The sequence below is a fragment of the Psittacula echo genome (genome assembly GCF_963264785.1).
Source record: "Psittacula echo genome assembly, chromosome: 5".
Lineage (NCBI taxonomy): Eukaryota > Metazoa > Chordata > Aves > Psittaciformes > Psittacidae > Psittacula > Psittacula echo.
The window spans coordinates 30,424,477-30,441,449 of record NC_137739.1 but is presented as its reverse complement, the minus strand read 5'-3'; the positions used below and the strand labels follow the sequence as shown (position 1 = coordinate 30,441,449).

Below are 16,973 nucleotides of genomic sequence, written 5' to 3'. Positions count from 1 at the left end.
TTTTATTTAGAAGAATGAATGACTGAACAGATAAAGCATAGACGACTGGTTTTTCTCCTCTTATACTGTGTGGTCAGGGGGTTTATTTGCTTTTCCAAACACACGTCATCTGTGGCATTAGCCAAGATACTTTTTACTCTTCTGCTGCATCTACCTGGATAAAACAAATAGTCATTTCTCAGTCAGAAAAGTGCTCATAGATTAGCAAAATTAATTTAAAATTACCTTTGTTTTCTTAGAGCCTTTGTGGCTCTAAGTTTTCAAGTAATTCAAGTCCTTAATCCTTTTGGTCCTAGGTATTCTTAGCACTCAGAAGAATGGAACTAGTTTTTGAATTCTTGCTTCTTAGCTTCAACTCAGGTCTTGGAACTGAACGTCAAGATTAATACTTCAGCCAGATCACTGGTTTCAGCTTATAGTAGCGTCTTCCTTTTTCATTATTCATGCTCACCATCAGCAGTGATCCTGCACACTAGACAGGAATATAGATTTCAAAAGCATCTGTCGTGGTTTAAGCCCCGGCTGTAAATTAGAACCACGCAGTCTACTTCCCCCCCCCCCCACTCCCCAGAGGGATGGGGAGGAGAATCGAAAGAATGTAACTCCCACGGGTTGAGATAAGAACAGTCCAGTAACTCAGGTATAACACAAATCACTACTGCTGCCACCAATAATAATAATGATAAGAGAAATAACAAGGGAAGAAAATATGATACCGCTCGCCGGAAAAGAGCCCGACCGAAAAGAGGACGTGCCCTTCCGGGTAGCTCCCAGTTACATCCCCCGGCATGACGTGCTGTGGTATGGAATACCTCTTTGGCTAGTTTGGGTCAGGCGTCCTGTCCTTGCTTCCTCCCGGCCCCTCCTCCTCCCTGGCAGAGCATGAGACTCACAAAGTCCTTGGTCAGTCTAAACATCAGTGTTATCAGCTCTGTTCCGAGGCCGAAAGTCAAAAACACAGCGCTGCAACAGCTACTAAGAAGGAGAAAAACTGACTGCTACTGCTGAACCCAGGACAGCATCTAAGACATTTTTAAATCTTTTAATTCTAGGCCATCTTATCAAAACAAAGAAAAAACTTCTTTGAAACAAATCTGTTTCTCCAAGAGTAGGTAAGTGCTATATGCTCCTAAATGAGAAAATCAATGCTACTCTTAGGAAAAAAAAAATGATTGCTTTTCAACTATTTCATTTCACTATGGCTGGAATTTCAATTCCAAGCAATCAGTTCTCTCAACTGTCACAGGCATGCACAGTGTTCAATGTTTTTACACTACATAGCTTCAAACACAAAGCTAAATAATCAGCAATATCCATTCCATTATTTCCAAATTGAGGGAGGTAGAAGATATTTGCTCTGATCCTATATTATGCATCTGTACAGCTTTTTTGTTTTGTATGTGTGTTTTTTCTTTGGTATTTTTTTTGGGGGGGGTGTGTTTTGGTTTTGTTTGTTTGTTTTTGTTTATTTGTCTTGTTTGTTTGCTTTTGTCTTTAATCAGTGCAAGGGAACACAGAAAAGATCTATCCTAGCCCTGAAACCTGAAGAAGGGCCTCTTGTGCTCAGTTTTTTTAATTCAAGTCTCTTTTACCCTGTGAACACAGAATGACTTTCATGAAGTCATAAAATGAAGAGACAGGTTCATCTCTCGTCCTGCTATCATGAAAACCTAAGGTCAGTTGCAAAATCAAGTCAACAAATCACTCACCAGTCTATCCTCAGATGGGTCTAGTGATCAGATTTATATTTATACTTCAGAAGCTAAAAATTGAACACCACTGATCTTCACTTGCGAACAGATAACCCTGTTCAGTTTAAGTGAATCTCTCATACCAGGCAATAGATACTGAATTTGAATGAAGTAAGCAATACAGAAGACTGGGCAATGGTCATACTACACAACAGAAAGCCTCTTGGATCAAGCTACAGCAAGTACAGAAATAATTTACTCATAGCAAATGGTTCAGTACACAATTGCTCCAAAACTAGAAATCAGATTAACAGAGTCTCTCTCTCTGAAGTAAATAATGAGAATATGGTCAGAAACAAACTTAGGGAAAAATATTTTAAAAAAGAAAATCATATACAATGTGCAATGATATATTATTAACCCAAGGCATGTCTGCAAGAAGTAAGTGTTGCACTGCCTCTGCTAGGCCAAGGAAGGACGAAGGCTTTGGAAATCTTTGAAACACTTCTGTAGCTCCCTGATGCACCCGTCGTACAGTATAAAGAGGCTGCAGCTTTGAAAAAGTTTGCTGGATTTAGCTTCTCAGGCATACATCAGAGAAACTCTCTACCTTGAAAGGAACTACAAAAAACTAACACCAGATTTTGCTGCCATTACAAACAAGGTCACAATTTCTATTAACTTTGCTATGAACAAAATCAGGATTTCTGCACTGAAAGAAATTAACAGAAATATAAATAGTCACAATAAACTACTCAGCAGGAATGTCTTATATAAGACGTTAATGGCATGCAATAGCAAGCAGGCCCTTTACAGAATATGTTTAAAATAAAAAATAGAATTCATTAATGCTTATAACCATCCTTGGGAGGACATTTCACCAACTGTAACTGCATCTTCTTCTACTTGGGCCTTCACTGAACTCAGCAACCTAGATTTAAAAAAACCCAAAACTATTCTATTATCAGAAGCATCTACTGTGGAAATATCCCTCTTCCCAGAGAGCATGCTGTATGGGCATAAAGTTAGGGTTAGGCCCAGTGCTTAGATCATTCCACAAGACTTAGTGATAAAGGCAAAGGAAAACAATGAGTCTGGCTGTGCTCTGTCAGATGCAGCCTCTGGAAGAATGCGAAGAGAAGTACAGACCCCTGCGCAGGGACATGCAGAATAACGCTGACCAGCTGAGCCATGCTTTTGATGCAGCTGCTTCACTTTGTATCACTAATGATGTACTCACTGTGGCTGTACCAAGAGAGGAATAATGACCCTCTCTACCACATGGTGTGCACTTTCACTGCAAAGTATCTGCACTAAGACCTAACTGGATAGTCTGTACATTTCAGTGCCTGTAGGTGTCTGCATACGAAAATAATCATCGCAAACCAGGTAATTGCTAACTTCAGACCACCACTGTGGTAGCAGGTCCGTCAAAAGAAATAGTACTATGCAGAGCAGGCAGATCAGACCATCTCACACACAGATGTTGAATGTGGCTCATGTTTACCTTGAAGACAAACATGAACATCAGTCCCAAGTCTGCATATGACTTACAGCTGTTAAAACAGGTGCTGTGCTTCTTTTTATTGCTTAAAGTAAGACTCCTGAAAATGCTTATTGCTGACATTCCATCTTCAGGGCAGTGATTTTTCAAGTTTGATGGTTCTAATCATTAATCACATCAGCAGGCTTTGTTTTGTTCTTCCTTCTTCCCTGACAACCACTGAAACATGCTGGTATCAGTGGCTTCTGCTTGTGGGGCCTTCTATTTAACTGTTTTCTTGCACAGAATCTCAGTTTGCAATGCTTATGTGTTTTACCCACATGCTTAAGAACATGGTCCTACCACTGAATAACAGAAGACCTCTTGTTTTCTAAAATGTGTTTCACAGTATTTTCTTAGAATGCTGTATTTTTGGCCTAGAATAATTACAATCTCACTTTAATTTTCAGCTGTAACGAAAAAAAGAATACGTGTTAATCCATAAACCAGCTCAGGATCTCAGCCAGCACAACTCCAGGCTGTTCTTAAACTTCAGAAACTCCTTTAAAACTTTTCAGGACAACAGTATTGAGGTGCTTTGTCAGCAGCAGTGTTAAGACTGTCAAGGAAAAGCAGCTGCAGCATTCAGTGTTTTAATGATTTATTCTTTTTAAGCAAACAGAAAGGTGACAAACGAAGCCTGACCTGTAGTAAATGATATAATGACATTTTGTCTATGTCATGGTTTAATGCCAGCCGGCAACTAAGCACCAGGTTGTAGCTTGAGACAGGAACAGTCTGATAATAGAAAGGTTTTGTTTGGTTAAGAAAAAAAAAAAAAAAAAAAAAAAAAGGAGAAGTAATAAAAAGGAAAGGAGAGAGAGAAAGAAAGCCAAAGAGAGACAAGTGATGCACAGTCAGTACAGCTGCTCACCACCTGCTGACTGATATCCAGCCCATCCCTGAGCAGTGACTGGTGCCTCCCAGCCAATCTCCCTCAGTTTCTATACTGGGCATGGCGTGCTGTGGTATGGAATACCCCTTTGGCTAGTTTGGGTCAGGTGTCCTGTCTCTGCTTCCTTCCAGTTTCTTGTGCAAAAATGGCAAAGCATGAGAGACTGAAAAGTCCTTGACCAGAGTAAGTGCTGCTCAGCAGCAACTCAACCATTGGTATGTTACCAGCATTATTCTCAGATTAAAGCTGAAACACAGCACTGCACCACCCGCTAGGAAGAAAATTAACTCTATCCCAGCCACAACCAGAACAGTCTATTTTTCTCTTTATAAAATGGTACATAATGCTTCTTGGTCAGAATACCTCACATATACAAAAGCCACTCCTAGTAAGGCCACTGTTTCTGCTTCAGAATTCCCTTAGCACTTGTTCTAACAAAGCATGTAATTCTTCTCCCAGCTTTCCTGGCACTGACAATTGTCCAATACAATGTGAATTTCATTAGGCACAGGAATCTAAAGAAAATTTTTAACACTGCAACAGACATTAAAATTAAACCTCTTGACAGAGATGTTCATATTTGTAATGTTTCAATAACCTGAAGATCACACTAACTTTACCCTAGAGATGTCTAAATAATTAAACTGACAAATTTCTTCCTTTTTCCTCCCAAGTTATCTGCAAAGCAATTTTAACGATTTTGATAATTGTCTGCTGAACATTTATGAGTTGTTCCCTCCCCTGGGTTTTACAGTTTGGACTAATAACTATACACTGTACTTTTTTACTGGAATATAACCATCCTTCAGTGACAGCCATTTTTAGTCATACAGATTTTGGTTACAAATTAAGAAATATCTGTGTATGAACAAGCACCATGCTAATACCTTTGACTGAAGAATAAAATAGTTTTTACAAAAATATATATGAATAACATTTTAAAAGGAGCACTCGTGAATCACACGAAGAGTTTTTAGAAGTTCACTGGAGTTTTTGTAACTGCTCTTTCCAGTACTTCACACACTGCGCTTAGAATAGAACATTAGGCTTTCAGGTCAGAGTCTCACACAGTGCAAATGGCATAGTTCTACTTGTTGGCCTGACTACACTGCCTTCAGCAGAGATGCAATAATTCGTATCAGATAGGGCTGTAGTCATTGGTTTCTGAGTGTCAACTCTGCAGTTTCTTGCAAGAATATGAAAGGATATTAATGGGTGTCCCTTCTAACCCGCATTTCTTTTCTAGTAATTCTCCCAACTGAATCTTCTGACCCCAGTTCTCAATTTGAATTCCTCAAAATCTAACTGGTTTGTATTGACTTTCACATCCCTGAATGAGTTTTGTGGTTTAGCTGCTTATAAATGGAGAAATATATAAGCCAGAAGCTATTGAACAAGGGAGCACACAACTGCCCATTATCCCCTCAATCACAAGCACTTTTCAAGGTAAATCTGTACTTAATATATCAATTTGTTGACTGATGGTACTTGTTTATTATACAATAGGTAAAAAGTCTATAATAATGTGGTACTTCATTCTCTGCAAAGAATCTTACGAATTATCGCTCAGGAGTAGTTTTAATGCAAGTGACATGCTGTCATCAGTCTGCCTTCAAGATCACAGGCTCGGTTAAACAGCAGACTTAAACAAAAAACATTCAAGCCCAGGCAGTTCCCAGAGCTGGTAAGAGAATGCAGTCAGGCCTGGGGCATGTACTTACTGCAACTACAAGCAACAACCTTTTCCCTGCAAAACGGGGCACTGCTGGAAATGGACCTTTAAGGCCTAAACATATGACTGAATTGTAGCTCTGTTTCAGTAAGCTCCAGAATTAAAACAGTACCTTTATCTTTGTATGCATAAGCCACTTAAAAAAACCAAACAAAACCCCCACAGCCTCACATGAGGTTACGTACTGGTTTACCACTACTATTCTTCTGTCTTCCCTTCTTTTCTTTATATTTATCTCCTCTTGCTTTCCCCCCTACTGCCAGTCCACCTAATCTCCCAATTTTGCTGTTTCCCTCTATCATTCCATTGAAGCTGGCTGCTTCCTCAACACCCCCAGCTGTCTCCAGTTGTTCTCTTTGACTAAGAACAGTAGAGGACTCTTGTGCTTTGCCTCTGAGCTGTTCTCATGCAACTAAAGCAACATGATTTCTACCATCACTTAACACTGTAGTAGGAACCCATTTTAGCTGTTAAGTATTTTACCAAGTCGCATTTATTATGTTAACTTTTTTAATAGATGCAGAAGTCAGTTTTGTTCAGCTATTCTGAGAAGCAGCAGCACTGCACAGCAGAAGAGGCTTGATATGACAGGATAAGACATACTGTAAAAGCCCCTTCCAAATGGTTGGCCATCAGCACATCAAAGGTACCAAACTCACCTTATGGCCTTGACATCAAGCACATCATGCCCTGTAGCCATGGTGGCAATGAGAAGTAATGAACAGATGCTCAGGTGTGGTAGTGATGTTCCCACTGATGAGTCTAGGGAGTTGTGCCAACATACAGTATGTTGCTGCACAGACAGGATCAGTAACAACAATGTTGATTTTGGACTGGTAGTGACTAAAGGCAGAAATGAAGGATGTGATGCTCTGGAAGCAATATACTCCAGCAGCAAAATCTGGGGAGGGTGAGCAACTTAGAAAGTTATGCTCTTTGAACTGAATTTAATTATGAAGCCACACATGATGTTCGTGATACTGTCTGCAAAAAACAGAGCATGGATTTTTCATGTCCACTATGCAGTTCCCTTTCTGTTGACTTCAGTGGTTTCTTTCTTGCATAAAACATGCTAAAAGGAAACAGTGGTCATATGTACACTTACATTACTTGATGTCAAACACCTCATCTAAGCCATTTCCCAAGCAAATCCATGAAAATCCTCTACCATCTGAAAGAGGTTAGTGAGAAATAAAGGAAGTTACCCGATTTAGAAGAGAGGCTACAGCAGGAATTAAGCCCAGTAACTTAAACTGCATATGAGGGAACGGTTCCTGGCAGCCAGATGTACTAATGCACATCAAGATTCAATTGTGCAAAGCCCTCCATATGGCAGCTCTAAAACCATAAATGGTAAGCTGCAAGAGTAAAATTTTGCACCAAAGCTAAGAATAGCATTACCAAAGTCCTCAGTCAACCCTTTGACATGCAGTCCTGAATCAGGGGACTCATCTTTTTAACTAATCTGTTTTGATAGAGATGGACAGGTGGGCAAAAGAACCCTCTATACACAGCATTTCACCACTACTAGAATAGAATTAGCATCTCACCAATATCTTTTGTGGATACTGGCGAGTTCATTAAGATTCAAAGGAATATTTATTCAAATATTTCCAGTATGCTAGAGGAAAAGTAAATGGCTGCAGCTCTGTTTAAGCAAGAGATGCAATAGGTGCAGTGGAAGTCTCATAGAAGTATGCCAAATAATGTTTGTTAGTGCTTTTCCTGTTAATATAATAATTCTTTACATAGAGAAAGTTTACTCCTCTTTTAAAGAAAGTTCTCACTCATTATCTTGCTCATATATAGGACTTTTGGGGGTTTGTTTTAACATCATTAGCTACAAAATTACATACATAGTAATGGGAAGGACACACAAACATTGTAATCATGAAAGGAGCAGAATCTTGTCAAGGGAAGTTTTCCTTGTCTTTTTTCCCCTCTGTTTTTTATTTGCCATCTCATTTATATAGAACCTCAGCTGACATTCAAAGGTAGTTCTTTATCTGGTGTATACTGAACTGTGTTAATTGAAGTGACTTTTTGTTGTTGCTGTTGTTGTTTGTCTCAACTATAATTAAAATTTCTAATTGGAATTTACACCCATGCTGCAGTGTGTTGTTATTACAGATGAGATGCTAGAAAAGAGCTATGGTGCCCTCCCAGAAGATGAAGAATAATGACTCTGGCTCATGCGTGAATTGCAGTTCCTTAGCAAAGAATGAGGACTAACCTTAAAACCTCCTGGAGGCAAACAGTGGTTACCACATAATTATGTGACAAATAAACCACAACCCATGCAGTAAGCAAGTCTGATGGATGGGATTTTCAGACATTTTTGTCTTCATCATTCATAACTCAAGCACTACCAGTGATCAATTACAAGCCCTCATCGAAGGAAGCCAACACAGAACACAGTTGCAGCATGTGTAACTTGGCAAGAAGTACACAGTCGTATCTGTATTTCACCAAACCCAGCTCACTAGGAGATCCAGGTAGAGAAGGCAAGACTACCTTGTTGCTCTGTTCTTATTTCTGAGATACTAGGATTCATTTATTGTGTAGTCAAATCATGTAACTGACAATTCCATGGGCAAAGCCACATTCCATAACTTATGTGGAGCATAATAGGGTCCTTTCGAGAAAGCAAATACAAAAGGTAGTCAGAGAAAAAATAGTGATTCACACTGGAGGGATTTTACAGTTTCTCCAATCACTCTTAAAAATACATCCATTTCCTTTATGTCATTTTTGCTTGTTACTTTTCAGAGTTAGATAATCTGCATATGTCTTTGACAAGCATGTTCTAGACCACGTAGCATTATTTTTACTGTCAAGATTTGCCTAGAAACACTTTTACCAATGGCCATATACTTATTCAGTTAGGGAGGCAAAATGTCTTAACACTTTTGTTTGCCAAGTTAAGAAATGCAGCTGTTGTGTAAGAAAATGGAAAGGTTTTGGTAATTTGAGTCTGGTACATACCAGAGTAACGGGACAACAGCAGAGAAAGGAAACAAAAAAAAAAAAGGAGCTTTAGAAAAAAGCTTCCACAAAAACAGGGTTTGGAATTTAACACAGCTGTATGGCGTGAAGAAGGTGGCTGTACAATGCAGATTTGTGAAAAAGACAGAAAATCTATCAAGTAAATAAGATGTTGCTTCAGATAATATATAAATAAACTGTAAGTGTACATAAGTGTGTATGTAAAATGTTTTAAAACTTATTGTTTCATTCATACAACATTTAAAGATCAGAAATGAAAGCTTTTACCAACAAATCTGGGATAGTGATGACTCTTGTACTCCTTAAATGCTTTCAAAGTGAATAAACAAACTTCACTGTCAAAGCGTTAATATACCAGTGATTTTCATTTATGGCAGAAATAATGATCTAGCTTCCTATGAAAGAGCTACTCAAGAACTTATGGAGGTACTGCTTCAGGAAAACAATGACAGGTACAAGATGGTTCCTCCTACATAGTCAAAGAGCAGCAGCAATGTCAGAGATCATTAGAGAAACTAACCTGTGGTGTCATTCCATGGCAGATATACATGATTGGGATATTTTCTGTGTCTGGCCCTTGATCAAGGCACAAATCACTTTTCAGGGAATTCTGCAGCTAAAATAAACAGAAACAAAAAAGAAATCAAGCAAGTCTTATATAAGAAAATGGTGGTGTGATTACTTTCTTTTTCTTTGCAAAAAAAAGAAAGTGTATGTGGTTGAGCAAGGAATTATGCAAAATTAAAAATACTTGTTGTGGTGAAGATACTGAAGAGCAAGCACTTGGACTAAATTCTTCCCTGTAGATAATCTAACACTTCAGATTTCAATTATGTTGCCCATGGTTTCAGGGAGGGTAAATTTCAAAAAGCCTTCAGAGGTAATAATGATTTTTGATACACATTTTTTACAACATCAAGTCTAACACATCTCTGGTACACACTACATACAAAGGACAATTTTTTTCAGCAATGCAGCTAGCTGAGCATTATGGTTGGAGTTGCAAACACAGGAGAAAGCGCTATAATTAACAGCTTTTCAGAATCACTCAGCAGAGTCTTCTTTTAAAAAACTCCTTTCTGCTGACACTTAAAGACTTGCAGCCAATTGGTATGCACTAGCTCTTCTTTGCATTATTGCGGGCTAGTCCACGAACAGCAGTCTAGTGATGAACAGACTACAAAGTACTTGGCCCTGGTCATCACAAAGCCCCATATATTACCTGTGCAATGCTGAGGCAGAATTTTCTGAAAGTAAAGTACTAAATTAATGAGCACAGATAGCTGCAAGGTTTAGAGTGTGAGGCCAAATATGTGGATTGCATGCCCATGGGTGTGCATAAAGGTGCTCAGTGGTGTAAGATAAGTTCAGAGAACATGAGAGAATTGTCTGATGGAGGGAGTGAAGAGGTGATGTGGTTTGCAACCATGTGTAATTAACTGAGCAATCCTGTCAGCTGTGTACAGGGTACTCCTTTGAGGAAAACAAATTTATATGCTTAGAAAGGAAGTCTAGAAGTGCACTAATACGTAAGAAGTGTGGACAAGCCCGAGACTGAAGCCAAGCAGTGAATAAAATGAGAACTGTGAAGTAAGCTTGCCAACTCCAAACTTAACTCTAAATTCAATAATAAGAAAGGACAAATCCCAACAATAAAGAGATATCAATGCATTCTTAGCTGCTAGCCTCAAGAATTAAAGAAAGTTTCCTTTCTCAAAGCTTTCTATTTCTTAACCATAAATATAATCACAACCATGACCCTAATCATAATCAGGTGTTAGGCACCACTCTATCCAAACCAGTGATAAATACCAGCTTTAATAATTTATACTTGGATCCATCAACACATTTGGCTTTTTGAAACCTCTTCCACAAACTGAAATTCTAATGCTTGTCCTAGCTCTAATGGAATAACCTTTTCCACAACAATCCCCATAATAAAGGAAGCAAAAAAACCTCCCTTGGCCAACATCAGCATGCAACTTAGGGCTGACCCAGCATTATAACAGGTACAGAGACTTTAGAGTTCATGCTCTGAAAAGAAACATGACCTTAACCCTAACAAACAGCAGCTGCCTGGTGCATTACTAACCCTGACAACAAAAAAATTAAAATGTACCCCTCAGATTTGATTTCTCAAACTTTTATCCCAATCACAACTCTAAAATTAACTTTTAGAATATCTGTAGAGAATTACAAAACCAGAGAAACAAAAAAGACAGCGGCCTGATAACTAATAATGGTGTGTGAAAATCTGAGGCCCAGACTCTTCAAGAAAACTATCCCTTTCCAAAATCTAGTGGCATTGTGGTGACCAACAATTAACTTGGGTAATGCAGTTTTAGACTACCAAGACTTAATTATAACCAAAAATATAACCAGGTTCCCAATCCACATGCTGAAAACCAGAAATAATTAATCAATACTGCCATTTGCTCCCTCTTACTGAGAGTCTTACAGAACATAAAGATAAACTAGACTACAGAAATTTATCAACTTGCAAGATGATCTCAAACATCAAGCTGACATCAGGGAAGCAGTCCCTACACTAAATACACCAGCTTTTGGTCCGCTGACACCACTTTCTCTTACCTCTACCAGTACTGCAGACTTCACAAATAAACCTGGTTTCCAAACCTTCCTGCTGCCAACAACCCCAATCCTAGCTGTATGTCACAGCATAAACTAGACATCAGTGATACAACTATTTTCTAACTTTCACAGAACAGGAGGAAATTTAAGATTCAGGAAATAAATATGGGTGGTGACATTGCAGATGCCTATATCCTAACCCTCACCCCTATTCAGGTAACTTTTGTAATTACTCAGTAGTTTTTAAAATTAATGACAATGCTGCAGTAGCAATATCTCTATTTTCTACAAAAAGGGAAGCCAGCTGATGAACGGAAGTACTTAGAGAATCAGCAAGAAGCTGACTTGATTTGAAATATCATACCTTTCTCCATTATAAGACATGCAAACAAACAGGAAAGCAGACTGAAGGAAAATTGGAGATCCAAGCACTTTACTAAGAAGACTGGGGCATTGGATCTTTTTGTTTCATAAAACAGTATTTCATATAAGAGTAAGCTGTGTATTTCATAAACTCCTCTTTACCTGTACAGATACGTCACCATAGATGTCCACTACTACTTTTGTGATAGTACAAATACTAAAATAAGGCCTACTCCTCACATCTTGCTTAGCTGATGAGGCTACTCTCATACTGCAGACGAAATACTGCATCATGTGTGTTATTATGAAGTACATAAATATGCATGTTCTGCTGACAGGCAAGTTCAGTATTTCTGTAACAAACTCTTTGCTTCTTTTTGGTTTGTATAGTGCCAGCAAGGAACCTTCAAAGGCCGATGAAAAAGTCTCAGCAGAATATAAAATCATAGGGTGCCTGTTCTGTGATTTTCATTTTGACTTACATAATGCAGAGTTAATCCTGAGACTACACAATGAGTACCTTAGCTACTCCACTGGTCTTCTTTTTTTTTAATCTAGTATATCTTCTACTTGCAGCCAACCAGTTTTTAGCTACAGGTACCTACAACAAGCAGAACCATGCACCTATTAGCTGCTATGCTTCCTTCTCCTCAGCAAACTCCACATCTGATTAGACCACGGCATCACTGAGAGAAATTCCACACAGTCTATAGAAGAGCTTCCTTGCACACAGGTGTGATTTGGGCATCCTTCTTAACTATCATGGAAGGTACCCATTTTCTCATGCATTTAACATTTAATGCAAAGGAATCAATTTTTGTGAATACAACGCTGCTTAGAGAAGGTGAAAAGGACATCCTAGTTCTACTAGCTTATTATGGGACCATAGTAACTTCCTGTGCTCATCTTGGGTATCATGCACACTTGCACTCTTGGTTTAGATCACTGTTTCTCTAGGGGTAAGAATTGTCTCTGCTTTAATTAGCATAGTACAACTCAAGCGTGATTTCTACATAGGCAAGGGTACTACTGTCACACTAGTAATGATGATGATGATGATCCCAAAATACAGGCATTTTAGCAGTAGTTTCTATTGAATGCAACGTAATTCTTGAACCTCTCTGGCATTGCCTTACACATGCGTTAGATACATGAGATTTCTTTAGCTCCGATTAGCTTGGAATGTTCATGTTTAATACCTTCTTATAGCAGATGTCTATGGTGATACCTGTTCTAGGATGGATTAGGTTTGCTGTTAGATGGCTGAAAGTTTAATAAGGGAAGGCATCAACCTTCAGTGGTTGGACTCAATGATCTTAAAGGTATTTTCCAACCTAAATGATTCTGTGATTCTCAATTAAGATCTGGCTACAATATTAAGAAGCTTGCAGTTGAAATAGTGAGACTATTTTGTTAATTCACCTGCTGCCACTAACCTTTCAATTGACAGCTCCAGTAAGTCTAAAATATCATGCCCTGAGTATCTCTGAGTAGAATGCAAGCCATGAAAGAAATGAAAAAAAGATCAGGGAGGAAGATAACACTCAAAAAACCTCAGCATAAACTACAGCAGAGCAGCTGTCTCCGTCAGCTAACCAGTCTAATAAATTATTTAACTAGGGACTCCAGGTTTATCTGATTCTTCTACTTAGAGCCAGACACTGTCTTCATTAATTACTTCCACTATTGCACCTCATTCCCCCACCCGTTAGAATGGGAAATGTAAATATGATCCTTACCACCCCATAGGCGACAGTATCTGAATACATTCTCATTTCTGGATACACACTGACAAGATACCACCTAAAGGTCTTGCACTGGAGTTTCTTCCTCAAGGCTTTCCTCTCAGAAATATCGCCAATATCAATTCCAGAGTCCTGCATATGAAACGAAGGACAGACAAGCAGAAAAGACACAGTGAAAAAAAAAAAAGTGATACGCTTCTGTACAAACTCATCATTCAGCCTCCCTCATTGCAAAGATGATTATGACCTACGGTTATTATCAACTTTTGGCTGCAAAGTGAGTCTGTTACCCATACACACTCCAGAAGTGCCCCAATTAAATATGATACAGGTCACCACAGGTCTCTTTCAAAGTCTGCTTTGGTCAACGAAATCACTTCTATTGACTTCAGTGGGGCTTAGATCTAGCTTCCAATGAATATCACTGTTGTTCTCCAATTTCCTGGCACTTTCCAAATCCAGAAGTAATTGGCAGGAAGTAGCAAGTTGCCCTAGAAACAAACTCGTTGCTGGCATCCCACTGTGGCCTTGTCATTAGTATATGACACTTTCTGGCCATTTCTGAAGTCTGGTTTAATGCTTCACTGCAAAGAGCAGAAGCTCTGCTCCCCTTTCTGAAATACCACTTATTAAATTTCTCTTGTAATGTAAAAAGAGAAGTTGCTATTTTTGTTAAAAGCAACTGAAAAATATTCTCTCCCCTAATTTTTGTTCTCCTTTACGTTTCCGGCTAACCTAATTTCTACTTATCATAAGAGCAGCTCATAAAGAAAGGGTTTCATAAAGTCCCTGTATATAAAAATCAGTAATTTATCACATTAAAATCATGCAGTGGAAATTTTTAAAGAGGGATCTAAGTGCAAAACCATGGCTTCTATTTAACAGGAAGTAAAATGAGACACTTTACTCCACACTGTGCTCTACCACTTCTGCCTCAGAACAAAACACAGGATTAATATGTTTTCTTAGCGAAATCCTATCTACTTAAACAACACCCTTTTCTGGGTCATAAACACCCCAAAGAATTTGTCAGCCACCAGATATGATTTAAAATTAACATTGGAAGCACTGAATTTTCTTAGTTACACATCAAAAAGGTATCTTTATAAACACCTAGGTTTCTGAGCTGCTGAAGCACCAACTGCTTTTTACATCCCAAAGCACTGAATTAATGTTAATCTGAAACAAATGTATTTTATTATGGGAGCATTTTCTAGCTAATGGAAAACTGACTTCCACGGTAGCAAAGTATACTAAAAAGTAGGAAAGTGAGGTCTGGCATAAACAGTCATAACTCAAGTTAATCCTTCAAAGTGATGACTCCCCTCAAGCCTTAAATCATTCATAAAACTTAGTAATCACCTCCTCCCATGCAGCTGGAGAAGGAAAATAACTCACATGTAGCACCCTGCCTTTATCACCAGCAACAACTCAGCATGTTTCCCAAAGCTGAGAATATGATGGGAGGAAAAAAAGGGAAGGAAAGAACACCAAAAAATGTAAGGGAGGACACACAGAGAGCACAGCTTTTGCTTCTGGGGCTTAAATAAATCTCTCCATTGGTTTTCAGGTTTTTTTTAGTGTTTCAGTTTTTTTCTGAATCTATTTATCAAAGTAGGTATGATGCAGAAATCACCATGGTATCCAAGATCCCCATTTGAAGCCTTCAGTACTTCACAGCCACCCACGATGATCCCAGGAGGGCAGTCACAGCACACTGCCAATTGATTCTGACTCTTTTTTATTATTATTAGCTCTCAAAGAATAAAACCTTTGGAAACATCTGACTCAGGGCTTCTCAGTGATCTGGGAATTCTTCCATGGAAAAAAACAGGTCCTGTGGTTAACATTTTGGAATAACATATTTCATGGAAAGTCCTGACTGTTGTAACTGAATTAATTTCTATTACCTACATAGTCCATTACTTCATCAGCTTCTAGATAGAGAATTACTCCCGTAGTTATCTACTTGCGTAGCAGTATTTGGCTATGCTGCCTGTCTGTCCTCTCAGCATGGCTCTCACAATGACATCTCAAACATCTGTTTGCCTAAGCTGAAACTAGGATTGATTTTAAAAATGGTCCTCTCTGGTATTTCACCTTTAGTTTACTTTGGAGGTAAACAAAGATGAAACAGACATATTGCCATCTAGTCTGATATCTAAATTTGATCTAACCCCTTCCTAACCTTTCTCATTCATCATCTCTTTGACCCCTTCCTACTGGAAGTCTGTATTACAAATGCCCCACAAGCGATTTTTTTAGGTTGCTTTACTCTGAATACTCCTGCCTTTTACTGCTGTTTCTATAGCAGAGACTGCACTGCTCCTAACCTTTTGATGTACGAAAGAGGGCTCCTACTAATGATATAGGTTTTCTTTATACTGACTGATTCAATTGAAGTGCTTGGGAATGTAATTTTTTTGATGTATTTTCCTCTTTCCCTTAAAAGGCCAGAAGCTTTCCTTAAACATGTACTTGTTTCATCTATGAAAACTAAATTGCTTCCCAGTATATTTTAAATAAGTATGTGGGCATGTGTGCGTTTATCTGGCTCTCTATAGCTTTGAGAAATACAAATGAAGGTTCTATGTGCTACAGATTCTATATATACACATAGTAATAGATTTCTCCCTACAACAGAGGCATCTCATTACACTGCAGAAGAGGCTATCACTATTAAAAAGCTGATTTAGCACTTGCCATTTCCAGCTTTTAAGTCTGCGCTATGGTTTGACAGCAGTAGCCTTCGTGAAGATGAAGGGAGAATATAATCTGCACTGTAATTTATTCAAGCAGTTCAGTGCAATGATTAGTACATTTGTGGTGGGAAAATGGATGGAGATTGAAGTAGTAAGAAAACTTCTTATTCCTCTTCAAAACTATGAACAAAATCAGCTTTGGAGATACAAGATCTACCCTGCAAACACCTTGATGCACTTTGTGACCTGAAGAAATAATTTATTTTTCTTTTGTTTAATAAATGAGTTTCAAAATTTATTACAACAGGCTCATTTTATTCTGATATATCGGCACAGTCAAGATGGTGTTATTACTTCTTGTTAAATTTAACAAGTAATAACAACAACTTGTCTTTGCATTCTTTATGAATTTAAATTCCAAACTGCATTGAGATCTCAACTTTGCACAAGGTTAAGCAACACCATCACCATATCTGGATGAATATTATGGAAATATATGTATGACACTATATCCTGGTTAGCAAAAGGAATTCCTAAGTTTTGTGTTAATGCTATGCTTGCAAGTCAAAAAATTGAAATTCGAGCGATCAATGAAGATCAACCAATTTTTTAGGAAAATAACAAATACAAAATAGAAACTGAAATTTAAATCTATCAACTTTGCTCTGAGAAAGTTGAAAGCTCTTAACAGTTCATAGATTAAA

The 16,973-nt window shown here is 38.3% G+C and overlaps 1 protein-coding gene across 2 annotated transcripts in view; it reads right to left on the bottom strand.

Annotated features, from left to right (window-relative positions):
- GALNT18 (polypeptide N-acetylgalactosaminyltransferase 18) overlaps window positions 1–16,973 on the bottom strand; it is a gene marked incomplete at both ends in the record, with an annotated part of 237,466 nt that overhangs the window by 39,976 nt on the left and 180,517 nt on the right. For both annotated transcript variants that reach the window (XM_080619470.1, XM_080619471.1), the window contains 2 exons: window positions 9,388–9,483; window positions 13,562–13,699. In XM_080619470.1, coding sequence (XP_080475596.1) covers window positions 9,388–9,483; window positions 13,562–13,699 — 234 coding nt within the window. The remainder of the gene's footprint in view (window positions 1–9,387; window positions 9,484–13,561; window positions 13,700–16,973) is intronic.